This window comes from Phocoena sinus, chromosome 11 (genome assembly GCF_008692025.1).
Source record: "Phocoena sinus isolate mPhoSin1 chromosome 11, mPhoSin1.pri, whole genome shotgun sequence".
NCBI classification, from domain to species: Eukaryota; Metazoa; Chordata; class Mammalia; order Artiodactyla; family Phocoenidae; genus Phocoena; species Phocoena sinus.
In genome coordinates this window covers 509,691-522,779 of record NC_045773.1, presented here as the reverse complement: position 1 = coordinate 522,779, position 13,089 = coordinate 509,691, and the positions used below count along the sequence as shown (strand labels likewise).

Sequence of the window (13,089 nt, the reverse complement as noted above, 5' to 3'; positions counted from 1 at the left end):
TCCTCGACAACCTTCTGTCTAGCCCTTCTATCAGTTGCTGAGAAAAGGGGATATTGAGGTCCCCAAACTATTATTTTAGGTTTGTGTGTTTCTTTCTGCCCCATCAGTTTTGGCTTCACGTGTTTTAAGCCTCTCTTCTTTGGTGCAGACACATTTAGGGTTACTATGCCTTCCTGGTAGACTGATCCTTTTATCATCATAGAACACCCTTCTTTGTGTGTAGTAATTTTCTTTGCTCTGAAGTACTTTATCTGATATTAATGACCACTCCTATGTTTTTCTGGATCGATGTTCACGTGACACTTTTTTTTTTTTTTTTTTTTTTTTGCGGTACCCAGGCGTCTCACTGTCGTGGCCTCTCCCGTTGCGGAGCACAGGCTCCGGACACGCAGGTTCAGCGGCCATGGCTCACGGGCCCAGCCGCTCTGCGGCATGTGGGATCTTCCAGGACCGGGACACGAACCCGTGTCGCCTGCATCGGCAGGCGGACTCTCAACCACTGCGCCACCAGGGAAGCCCGACACACCTTTTTTTCACCCTTTTACTTTCCATCTATGTCACCGTATTTGAATTTTCTTATAGACAGCAGAGTTGTGTGTGTGCGTGTTTGTGTGGCAACCTCGGCCTTCTCACTGGTGTATTTAGACCATTTACCTTTAAGGTGATTACTGACAGTTAGAGCTTAAGTCTTCCATCTTATTACATGCTTTCTGTTTGCTCCCTCTGTTCCTCCTCCATTTCTCTTTTCTTGTCTTCCTGCCAGTTAAACATTTCATCAGATTCCATGCTGATTTATTAACGGTGTGTCTGAGTCACTGCTTCGCCTAACTTTCTCAGTGGCTGCACTGAGCATTACAATACACACATAATATACGACCTGCTGCTGCTGGCGCTCTATCGCTCAGGGTCAAGTCTGCAAGCCTCACTTCCACTCAGGTTCCTCCAGCCTCTCCACTTTTTAAAGTCTACTTTGAGCATTTTTTGCACATGCATTTGCCTCACATCATACGATGTTATATTTTTTGTTTCAACAATCAAATATGATTTTAAAAATTCATGTGAAGAAGGATAATCTGTTGTATCTATCTGCATTTTTTATTTCTCCTTTGTTCTTTCTTTCTTGTTCGTATTCCCAAATTATTTCTTTTATCATTTCCTTCTGTCTGAATAACTTACTTTGCCATTCCTTACGGGTACACTGGGCAGCCACAAATTCTCTTAGCTCTCTGTAATCCGAGAACATCTTCATTTCCTCTTCATTCCTAAAGGATAGTTTTGCTGGGTGTAGAATTCTTGGTTAACAGAGTTTTTCTTTCAGGACTCAGGAAATATGCCACTTCCTCTGGCCTCCGTGATTTTAGATGAGATTCCAGCATCGATAAAATCGGCATCACCGCGTACGTAACACTGGTTTTCTCTGACGGCTTTCCAGTTTTGTCTTCAGTTTTCAGAAGTTTCATGATTGTGAGTCTAAGTGTGGCTTTCTTTGGGTTTACCTCTGGGAGTGGCTCAGCATCAGCATTCAGAGCCTTTACTGCACTGTCGTGCCCACTTGGTTCCTCCAAGGCACTGGGGCTCCTGCTGACCCTGCGGGGTTGCCTGCAGAGCAGGAAGTGCTTCCCCAGCCTGTGCTCCCCCGCCAGCCACTTGTTGGGGAGGGGTCCCCCTGCCACTGTCAGGCATCTCTTGCCTACAGGACCCAAGGAGCACTGCCCCAGCCACTTGTGGGCAGGACATCTCCTGCCGGCCAGCAGCTCACCAATGATCTGGGTGGGAGCAAGGACCCTCTGGTCCACAGGACAAAGTGTTCTTCCCAGGCCAGTGCTCCCTGGCTGCCCCCAGCCCTGCTGTGGCAGGATCCCCCTGGTGTGCTGTCGAGCCATATGGGGTCTCGGAGGAAGGAGGGAGTCTCTGGCCCCAGTGATGAAGAACACTTGTTGGGGGTGCATGCCAGGGGCTCTCACCTGACCCCCAGTGTGGCTGGGGGGGGGGGGGCTCCGTCTCAATCTGGAGGACTCTCAGCTGACCTGCGAAGCCGTCTGCCACCAGGCTGGGGCCAAAGACACTGGCCCTGTTTGCCTTCTGTCACCGGGAAGGGGTTGTGAGCACGTGGGCCACCGCGCTGTTCTTCCATCCCAGGGTCCCTCGCCAGCTCTCCCTCTCCCTTCCTTTCAGAGACCTGTGGTGCCTCTCAACTTATTCCAGGGTTCCCAGCTGTGCTTGGTGGGGAGAGCAGGGAGAGGGGAGCCCAGACGTCTTCCCTCTGGAAGTCCCTCTCTGTGGGGCGGTATCTGTCTGATAGATGGCTGGATTCATTTATTTCTGCTTGTATTAATTTTTAACACCATCTCTGTCGATTTACTTTTCGAATAAGCAAAACATTAACACGGTTCCAGAGTCAAACTATTTATAAAGAACATACTCAGAGATGTCCCACACCCTCCCTGTCTTGCCAGCCCATGCCCACTCCCAGTTGTAGGTAAAAATCTCGTTAGTTTCTGGTTTATCCTTCTTGAGGTTCATTTTGAAAACTAAGGAGATTCGTACACTTCTGTCTTTTTTTCTCATTTCAACAGAGGCATGATTTTGGCCTCAGAACCTCAGTCAGCAGTTAACCATTCAGAGCCCAGCAGCTTAAAGTCTTCGGAATCTCTGTGCTTCCCTTTCAAACCCCCTTCAGATGCCTCTCTGATTCCATGTAAACCCTCTCCCTCCGTTCTGCTCCACTCCTCCAGCTGTTGAGTCATTTGTCTACTTTCCCTCTTCATATTTTACTGATCCACTTTCCTCCAGACTTTCCTCCTAGCTCTCATTCTTTCTTCCCTCATTAACACATCTGAGAGGCGATCTCAAAGAAGCAAGGCGCTGCCTTGATGGGAGTTCGAATCCTGTTCCGCAGGAAGCCCCTCCCCTTGGGCGCCCTGGGGAAGGGAACTCACAGGACAGTATCAAGAGCAGCCTGGACAGAGCCGCCTGTGTGCTCAAGGTCACGTGTTCAGGGCAGAGAGGTGTTGTTGGCAACGCGGCTGATGAAACGGAACGTTCACGACCGCACGTCAGCTGGCGGGGGCCCCGCTGCCTCACAGAGCCCCACAGCCCCGGCAGGTCAGCTCAGCGGCTTCTCACCAAACTCGCGCTTCACACCAACTCTCCCCCAAGCACCTACTGCTGCTTCGTATCGCTAGAGCCCCCCAGGCCCCTCCCAAGAGCCCCAGCCACAAGGTCAGCAACGCCGCTCCTGGCTCCAGGGGTTACCGGAAACCTGATGGGAAGGGGCTCCACTCGGGACCACTGGCAGCGCCCTCCGATCGGCTTCTCAGCCAGACGCCACGTGTTCCTGGGCGTCGGCAGGGAAGTGGGCCGTGGGAGCAGGTGCCACAGGGACGCCCAGGGCAGGTGTCCACAGGTACCGCTGTTCTAGGCAAAGCTACCAGCTGGTAACCAACAACCAGGTGCCGCAACGTCGTCTGTTTGTTTCAGTGACGCCTGGCATTCTCGACAGAGGCCGTGAGCACGTCCACAACACTTGCCAAGTGTGACCCTCTGAACAAGAGATGGGACGGCCTGTGCTCCTCCTGGGACGATGGCAGGAACCCGGCTCCACGGAGTCCACACGGACAGCCCTCGCGGAGACAGTGATGGGCCGGAATCTTTACGTCCCAAAGCATTTCAAGTAAGACATGAAGTCCTTTCTTGAGCCATTTAACTCGGGTAAATAACCTAACCTCCCTCTGCTTGAGTTTGGAGGCTGGTATTGTGAGACCCTAAGAGCGCCAAGACCCCTCCAAACTGACTTTGGTGTATTTAAGAAGGCACCAGGTAAGAGGCCACCAAGAGCCCCAGAATCTTTACATTCCACACCCTTCCCACATGATCCCCGGGTTCCGAGTGCCCGGGATGGCCCCGGCCTGGCTGCCCTGCAGTGGGAGCTGCGCCTGCCCAGCCCCACGTTCTCCGTGTCTGGCGATGGGCCAGAGTTGCCGCTGACGGAGGTGGGAAGGCCTTCGCTCTGCAGGGACCTGCGGGCTGGCTTCGGGTGGGTAGGCACACAGGCCACAGCCCCAGGACCTGTGCTGGGCGTGTGTCCACAGAGGACCCTTCCCTCCCCCACTTTCTCTGCTCTGGATTTGCAGGTTTGCTGCTGCATGTGTAAGAATCACTTCCCGACCTGGAGCTCAAGCTGGGGCAAGAGGCCGACCCCCATCAGAGGCTGGGGACGCTGAGCTGGGCCAGCAGATGGTGGAGTGGAGTCTGAAGGGCGTGCAGGGCCCGACCAGGTGACGTTCAGGGCCGGGTGAGGAAGCACAGTGCAGACACGGCAACGAGAAATCTGGACGGGACAGAGGGACGGCCACTGAGGCCTGGAGACCATCAAGGACGGTGCCCTCACGTGGGTGACAGATGACGGAGACGCGGATGCAGAGGAGGGGACACTTAACCATCGGGAAGTGTGGGGACAGAGGGACGGCCACTAAGGCCTGGAGACCATCAGGGACGATGCCCTCACGTGGGTGACAGATGACGGAGACGCGGATGCAGAGGAGGGGACACTTAACCATCGGGAAGTGTGGGGACAGAGGGACGGCCACTAAGGCCTGGAGACCATCAAGGACGGTGCCCTCACGTGGGTGACAGATGACGGAGACGCGGATGCAGAGGAGGGGACACTTAACCATCGGGAAGTGTGGGGACAGAGGGATGGCCACTAAGGCCTGGAGACCATCAGGGACGATGCCCTTGTGTGGGTGACAGATGACGGAGACGCGGATGCAGAGGAGGGGACACTTAACCATCGGGAAGTGTGGGGACAGAGGGACGGCCACTAAGGCCTGGAGACCATCAGGGACGATGCCCTCACGTGGGTGACAGATGACGGAGACGTGGATGCACAGGAGGGGAAGTGTGGGGACGGATGGAGGGTAGGAAACACACAGACAGGGAGAGGAAGGAGCCCAGAAGACCTTGGCTTTCCCAGCTGGGGGGCGAGCTCACAGGAAGACGGTCCACGTGGAGACGTAAGCCCTGCACACAGAGCCGCTGTGGTGGCCTCGCGTGGCCCTCACACCCACCACCGCCTCGTGTGCCTGGCCATCCTATGTGCTCCGCCACTGCACCGTCCCTGCCACTCAGCTCTGCGACCGCTTCCCCCTGACTCAGTGACCACGCTCCTTCCTAAGGCTCCCCCCAGCTCGACTGCACTGTGACCACCATCACTGACCCTGAGGGAAGGACGACGTGCAGGCAGACCCTCTACTGTAGCAGGTGTAACACCAACCTGGGCACTTAGCGCCACGGGCTGCCTTGAGGGGACAGCTCCTTGGACAGTCACCTCCAAGTGCAGGACGTGGCATCAGACTGTCCAGGAGGACGCAGTCTGGATGCAGAATAGGCAGGGCCACGTGGCCATTTCCTTTCTGGAGCATATCTGCCTGCCCATTAAAAAGATAAATCCCAGCGTGAACAGGGCGCCCGGACCAGGATTCTGAAGTCAGCCAGCCCCAGACGTACATCCCACGTCCACCACTTAGGAGGCCGTGGCGCCACATGCAAGCTGCACGTGGTCCCTGAGACGCAGCAGGAAGGGCCACGTCCACACACGGGGCCTGCAGGAGACAGACAAAGCCTTTGGAGGTGCCTGCCCCCCGGGCACAGGTAGCAGCTGTGCGTGGGCACTGAAAAGCCAGGGTGAGAGCAGTGCCAGCGGCTGGGGACCGACTGCAGCGGCCGGCGAGGACGCCAGACACCTCCACGGCAGGAGGACAGCTTCAGCGGTAAGGTCTTTAAAAACACTCTTCCGAGAGATACAGTCACAACCGATCCTGATATGAGACCCGGGATGCAGAGCCAGCCTCAGCCCAGTGCACCCGTGCAGGCGATCTCCCGGGAAGGGCACAAAGGTGACCTCTGCCCTGTGCTCCCGACAGGGCACAGGGGCCACGAGACGGATGGCCAGGGCCGGGGAGTAGGGCCAGGAGGGCTGAGACCCCAGCAGGCTGAGCTGCTGGAAAACGCCGAGCACAAAGCCAGGGCTTTAAAATTTCATTAGGAGAGACGGGGACCAGGAGGACAGGCCCGCGCTGCTGAGGACGTGTGCAGTCAGCACAGGGCGCACAGAAAGAGCCCCAGAACTCCCAGCCTCCACCCAGGAGACGGAAAAGAGTGGATCCAACACGGATACCTGGGGTCGGCCGCAGGCAGCGTCGGCATGCGAGATGAATTCACGTCCCCACCCAGGCGAGTCCCGCCAGCTCTGAATTCCCTGACGGAGACTCTTGTTGCTCTGGCAACTCAGAATTCAGAGAAAGTGGGAAGATACCAGATAAGACCATGTCCACTTTAGCAAAGGGAGAAAAGGTGGATTGGGGGAAACCTAAGGTTGCTGACCAGTCACACCCCCAACGGGATTCTATCCTCTGAGTCCTTAGAAACAGAAGTGCTGGCAACCAGGGTGGCCACAGATGGAGCACAAGTCAGGTTGACCCACTTCCCCACGTCTGTCTTAAGCGCCAGGGACACGGCCCAGGTCCTTCTAGGTCTAAGAGCACAGCACTCACCGCTGTACCAGTTGACTCTCAAACCACTGAGCTGCCTTAGGGCCGCTTTCCTACACGTGAAAAGAATCGGATTGGATCAAGGGTCCTCCTGTCTCGCCTTATCGGAGGCAGTGGTCCCACGAGCCCAGGTATAAGCAGCCCATTCTTGCTAAGAAAGGCCGAGCCTCAGGGCAGAGCTGTGCTCAGCTCCAGGGTCCCTGGGTGACAGCTTCCCAAGGCGGCCTGGCCAGGCGGCCCCCTGGGAGCACAGGCTGAACCACCATCCTTGGTACCCATCTTCCCCACGGTGGCCACTCCACTGAGTGTGTGACAGGGTCGCCTTGGGCTGTAACTCGTTTCCCCGAAGCGTGAGGCTGGGCCCTCTTCCTGCACCCCTGAGCAGCAGCCACCTTGTCTTGTGAAGTGGACTTCCCTCTGTTTTTCTGGAGAGGCTCAGGGACTCCAGGCGGGGCTGCTTCGTGCCGCACTGGGAAGGCTGCAGGAGTGGCAGGGTCACAGCACGGCCGCTCCTCAGGAAAAGAGGAAAAGCAAAGCCCAGACAGAGAACACGGAAGCCAGGAGAAGCGTCACCTGCTCGCAGGCAGGGGCTGGGACGGCGGGGACTGGGGGACCCTCTAGGGGAGGGAGCCCGGAATCCAGGAGGAACACACGTTTCCAAGGTCCTCCCTTTCTCCCTGCCTCACTCTTTGAAACTATACCCCAAAAGTGTCCTCTCCGCTTGCAGCTCCTGGGTCTGGAAAAGTAAGACCATACTGATGGAGCCGGCAGGCCCACGGGTCACAGGACGGTCTCAGGCGTCCCTCGTCTGGGGCCCTAGCCCTCAGCATCCCCTCCCCTCCCACCCTGGACTGTGGGCTCCGTGTGGCAGGAAGCACCACTGCCCGGCGCTGAACACAGCCAAACTAACGTGGGATGAACGGGTGGGTCCTCCAGGCGCTCCGGGGGCTGCTTTACGCAAAAACCACGCATCCCCCAGACAGCTGGCAGCTCGGGTTTGAAATTCCCGTTTCAAAGACGGGGAAACGGAGGCTCCGGAATTTAGACAACTTGCTCCAAGTCCCAGGCTGCTGTGCTGCTGAGCCCTGCTGGACCCCAGAGATACCCGCCCCACCTGCCTGGCCCTGGGCCCAGCGAGGCCTGGAGAAGAGGCCATCCCTGGAGATGAGACTGCCTCAGACACACCCGCTGCTGCGGGAGCGCTGCCTGCAGCCTGCAGGGGAGAGAACACGGAGAGGACGGCGGAGCCGGTGTCCAGCCACCCACCGTCAGTGCACGCCGCCCTCTGCCTGCCGCCTGAATGGACATCACGCCAGCCTTGCTTCCTGGGCCAAGACCCTGGCAAGGCCGCTGTGCACGCGGCAGCTCACCCCTCTCCGCGGGAAAAGGAGAACCCTCCTCGCTCCAGCCTGGCGACCTGGGCACCGGGAACAACTGCTCAGAAAGATCACGAGGCACAGGCGCCCCACCAAAAATTCTCCCCTCACTCAGGAATAACCGTCATGGGCACAGAAGGGTCACGAAGTCCCTGACCCTGAACACCGGTCTGGACTCCGCGGGCTCTCCTGCCCGTCAACGCCGATCACACGGCCGGGTCCAGACGGCGTCCTCCGGGCAACGGGCCTCTGCGCCTCCCACCCCGACCTTCCCCACCCCGACTGGCTCCCCGCTGCTGAGGGGTCGAGGATGATCCAGCCGCTGTTCCAAGTCTGCCCCGAACAGCTTTCCACCATCAATTTCCAAGCGTAAAAGGAAACCAAAAAAAAAAAAAAAGAAGCCTGATGATTGGAAGGTGCAGAAGCTGAAAATGTCAAAGTCTGAGCATTCAAAAACGGAGGCGGAATTTATATAAAAATACAATAGCAACAGCAGCTGGAGAAGATTCTCCGTGGTCCCAGCAATTACAGGAGCAGATCTGTCCCCGGAGAAGGCCCACTGGGCCGGCCCAGCCTCTCTCCCCCTCCGCCCCACCTCCCTCCAGGGACCCAGCTCCTGTTTTGCAAGATGCTAGTGTTTAAGCGTCTGCACACCTCTTCTGGAAGCTTTCAGTAATGCTCACAAGCACGCAGGCAAACCTTACTTAAAAGAAGGGGCCCATCTGCCTATGTGAGGAGTCTGGACCTGACCCAGGACGAGCGGGAAGGCGGTGGGAAAGAAGCAGAGCACGGCCGTAAGGCGGAGAACCAGAGGAGAGTCACCCTCCGTGCTGCACGCCTCACACGCCTGGCGTCCCCCAGACACCAACGGGTGACCCCCTTCTGTCCCCACGGGCAGGCTCCAGCGCACGTGCCTGCCATCAAGCCTGCAAGACACCGCCAACCTCAAAGCTCCAAACCGACACAAGGGACTCCAGGACCCGCAGGGACAGCAGGCACTCGGTGGCTTGGCCAGGGTCTCAGGCATAGGGAGAGCCAGCGTTAACCTGCCAACCATCGCCTCCCACGTTTTCAGGGTCTTTTTTTTTTTTTTTTTTTTTTTGCGGTACGCGGGCCTCTCACTGCCGTGGCCTCTCCCGTTGCGGGAGACACGCAGGCCCAGCGGCCACGGCTCACGGGCCCAGCCGCTCCACGACAGGTGGGCCCTCTGATCCCTGACCCCCAGGAGAAAATCAGTAGCAGCGCTCGTGTATTGGTACTGCGATGGTCACACTATCACTACCTCTTCCCAGCTCACGGGGTCAGTTTCCTGAGCCCGCCCGGAGCTCGGGGCCCGGCCGCCCCCCCGCCGGACCACTCACCTGCCTCTCCAGGCGCCCGAGCTGCTCCTTGTATAAGGCGTCGCGGCGTCTCAGCTCCGCCTCTCGGCTCTCCAGCTCCCCGGCCTGCGAGGAGAGCAGAGTCCAGTCAGCCGTTGGCGAACTATAAATGGAAGCCCACGCAGTGCCACGTCGCTACCGCCGTTAAGGGGGGCCCTGCAGCACTGGCCAGGGCAAGCGTGTGCACATGTGCCCCATGGTCCCCAAAGGCAGGCAGGATGACAAGGGCCCCATCACAACGCAGAAACAGGGCGGCTTAGGTGACGGCCCGAAGCTCAAAGCCACGAGCGGAGCTGGGGTCGAGCCTGGGCAGAGAAGGGCCTGGACGGAAGCTGTGCAGCCTCAAGGCGCGCAGGCCAGAAGCACTGTGCCGTCCCCATAGCACATGTGCCGCCGACTCACTCCCTGAGCTCTGAGAGGCAGGCACGCCCAGATGTCCTCCTTCTGCTGAGCAGACCACCTGTCTCCAAGGGCCAGGGAGCTGAAAGGTGAGCAGCCTTGGAACCCAGAATCCTAGGCCTCGCGGGACAGCTGCCCCTCGGCCTCCTGACGGGAGCACACGGCCGAGGACCCCCACAAGGTCACAGCAGGCTACCCGGGCCAGCCCCCTCCCCACCCTCAACCAGCCGGGGGTCCTTCAACAAGTCCCTGACCCCAAGCGCCAGCTCACGCATGTGTGACACATAAACCCGGAATGGCTCCCCCCACGGGCTGTGCAGGGGTCAAAGGAAACCCCAACGGCAAGGCCAGGGTCACGTTAGGCCCACGCACAATGAGGCTGCACCAGACGAAGCGGGAATTCACGTCCTCCTGACGGCGAGGCCCGTGTCCCCGGAGCCCTCGGAACCTCCCTGAGTCAGGGCCCCTGGCCTGCCTCGGCCTGAGAAAAACGAGGGCTGGCCTGGCGCAGGGGCCGTAGAAAGTGCATGTAGCGCAAACGCCCGGTGCTGGCGCCTGGACCAGAGGCTGTGCCGGTGACACAGGTTTGGCGGACGGAGGTGCCCACTCTGCAGAGCAGCCACCGTCCGGCCCTTGCCTGGCGCATGGCAGGCCGGTGGGCCTCAGGTCAGAGCCAGACATTAGCGGGTGTTGCCATGTGACACACACGCCTGTAAGGGGGCTGGGGCACTGGGGGTGAGGGGGAGCTCCTGTCCTCATGGAGCTTAGATCCCAGCAGAAGAGACAGAAAAATAGGACAACTGCAGATGGACACGGGCTGGGGAACCACAGGCGGACAGCTTGCAGGGTAGCGACCGTCGTTCTCCCTAAGACATTTCCCAGTCGGCCTTCTGGGGAAAAACACTGCATAAAGCACACTGTCTCCGACACAAAGGTAAAATGTCACCATTACGCATGCCCGCTCTGGGGTCACAGTCTCTGAAGGGGGAAGTGAAGGGAACTGTCAGATGAGCACGCTCAGTGCACCTGCCCTGCTCCAAACGCAAGGCGGATAACAAGATGCAAACGTCCAACAGAACAGACGGGCACAGAGGCAGGTGAGGCCAAAGCCACAGCCTTGGGCAGAGGCGGGCGTGGGGCCAGCTTCGTCCCCGGAGCCCAGGGTTCCCCCAGAATAAGAAGCCAACCTGAGAATCCTGAGGACCCCACGTCGGGCCGTGGTTCTCGATCTGCCGGAAGCTGGGTTCAGCCCAGAGGCCACAGCTCCAGCGCCGTGAACCCCAGGCCACAGCTGGGTGGCACGGGGACTGGCTGGTACTTGGGGCAGCCGTAGGCTGCCACGAAAATGCTCGGCAGGGAGACAGGAAATAGGAGGGAAACAAAGCCAACAAGACCAAAACCAAAACTTGTGCTCAAAACAAGCCTGCAAACCAAAGACGGCGAGGAAGCGTAAGCTTAGAACGGCTGCTCGTCAAACCAGCAGCTGATGCGAATTCGCTCCAGACGAAATTCACACGATGGGACGTTACGACACGGCTTTTTAAACTTTTTATTATGCAAAATTGTATTACTGTACTAAAATAATACTAAATAAACCCGGATATTATAATATTAAAATACATATTAAATGATGTGAAATAAATATAAATTTATAATAAAATTAAAAAAAAAACCCAGATAGCCATCACTAAGCTTCAAAATGATAAACTAGGGACTTCCCTGGTGGTCCAGCAGTTAAGAATCCGCCTTCTAATGCAGGGGACATGGGTTCGATCCCTGGTTGGGGAACTAAGGTCCCACGTGCCACAGGGCAACTAAGCCCGCACGCTGCAACTACTGAGCCTGTGCACCACAGCTAGAGAGAGAAGTCCACGCACCACAGTGAAAGATCCCACATGCCACAACGAAGATCCTGCAACACCGCAACTAAGACCCGCTGTAGCCAAAAACAGTTAATTAATTAACTTTAAAAAAAGGAAATATTAAAAAATGATTAACGGGAATCCTGTTTCACCTCCAGCGCCCACCCCTCCCTCCCCCCAGATTCCTTACAGCAGGTCACTTCATCTGCACATACTTCAATATAGTCCTCTAAAAGATAGAGACTTTTATTTTCCTGATCAGAACCAGTAGCATTGCATACCAAAAAACATGAATTCCTTAACACCATCAAATATTCAGCCAGTGCTCCAATTTCCAATTGATAAAGGATTTTAAACATGTAAGTTTAAGGTGCTCAAAAAGATAAATGAACTTCTGATTAAAAAAGAAGCAATGAACCTGAAACAGGCAAGCCCCCAAGTAGGTAAATATTATAAATGTAAATTTCTTCAAGGAACAAGGAATCAAATGCATGAGATAAGCCCCAAGCTGAGGGCGGTCAGGGGGAAATTAGGAAATGGGGACGCAGTAGAGAGATTTGGTCCTGCAACGGGGACAAGGACGCACAGCAACAGAGGAGCCAGAAAACTCGAGGGCAGAGCACGGGCCGGAGTCCAACTGCCTTGTGGCTGCTCGGGGGACAGGGACGCATCGGGAGGGCAGGGGGAGGAAGGGGAGGTCCGAGCGGAGGAGGCGGGGGCTGGAGGAGAATGAGGGGAGGAGAGGACGGAACAGAAAAGACCAGGCAAGGTTGCGGGAATCAGTATAAGTAGTCAGGGATCACAGCTTTTGAGATGGTCCCCCGGGATCCCACATCCCCGGTCTCGGGCCCTGGAGTGACACCCAAATCCTGATGAGCAGCTATGACTGGAGCGAGAGGGGGCAGTTCCAGGGGCAAAGGTCATGCTTTCGGTCTGGAGCCAGCTTCCCTGGTGTTGTGGGCTGCCCTCCAGAGATGCCCCTGTGGCACGGAGCTGAGGGGCCTCAGTCCAATCGCCCGAGAGCCTTGGGACGGGACCGCAGCCACGAGAAGACAGGGGCAGAGGCCCAGCCAAGCCCAGTCCCAGCCCCAAGCACCCGTGAGGTGTCCAGCGTGAGGTGTCCGCGGACACCGTGAGGTCATACGTGGTTACTGCTTTAAATCACTAGATGCGTAACTTGTTATTTAGCAACAGATAATGAATATAGACCACGAGCGAAATAACCTCAGCCTTAAAGGAAAAAGATGACCACTTTGGGTAAAAGGAAGAAAAAGGAAATCCAACTGCATGCCACTCACAAGGGACCCAGTCCCCGCACTAAGGGTCTCACAGAACAAAGGAAAACCCTCCCTGGCACAAATAGATACTGCAGTGCCCATTGTTCTGTTTTGTTTACCCAAAAGGTTCAGCATTCAATCAAACATTTAAACACACACACACACACACACACACACACACACACACACAAGAAAATAAAGATGTACCATAGAGAGGAAATACTCGATAGAGCCAGATGCAACAA

The 13,089-nt window shown here is 56.7% G+C and overlaps 1 protein-coding gene across 2 annotated transcripts in view; it reads right to left on the bottom strand.

Annotated features, from left to right (window-relative positions):
* Nucleotides 1-13,089, bottom strand: part of CHCHD6 (coiled-coil-helix-coiled-coil-helix domain containing 6) — a 126,654-nt gene that overhangs the window by 35,267 nt on the left and 78,298 nt on the right. For both annotated transcript variants that reach the window (XM_032650283.1, XM_032650282.1), the window contains exon 5: nt 9,289-9,372. In XM_032650283.1, coding sequence (XP_032506174.1) covers nt 9,289-9,372 — 84 coding nt within the window. The remainder of the gene's footprint in view (nt 1-9,288; nt 9,373-13,089) is intronic.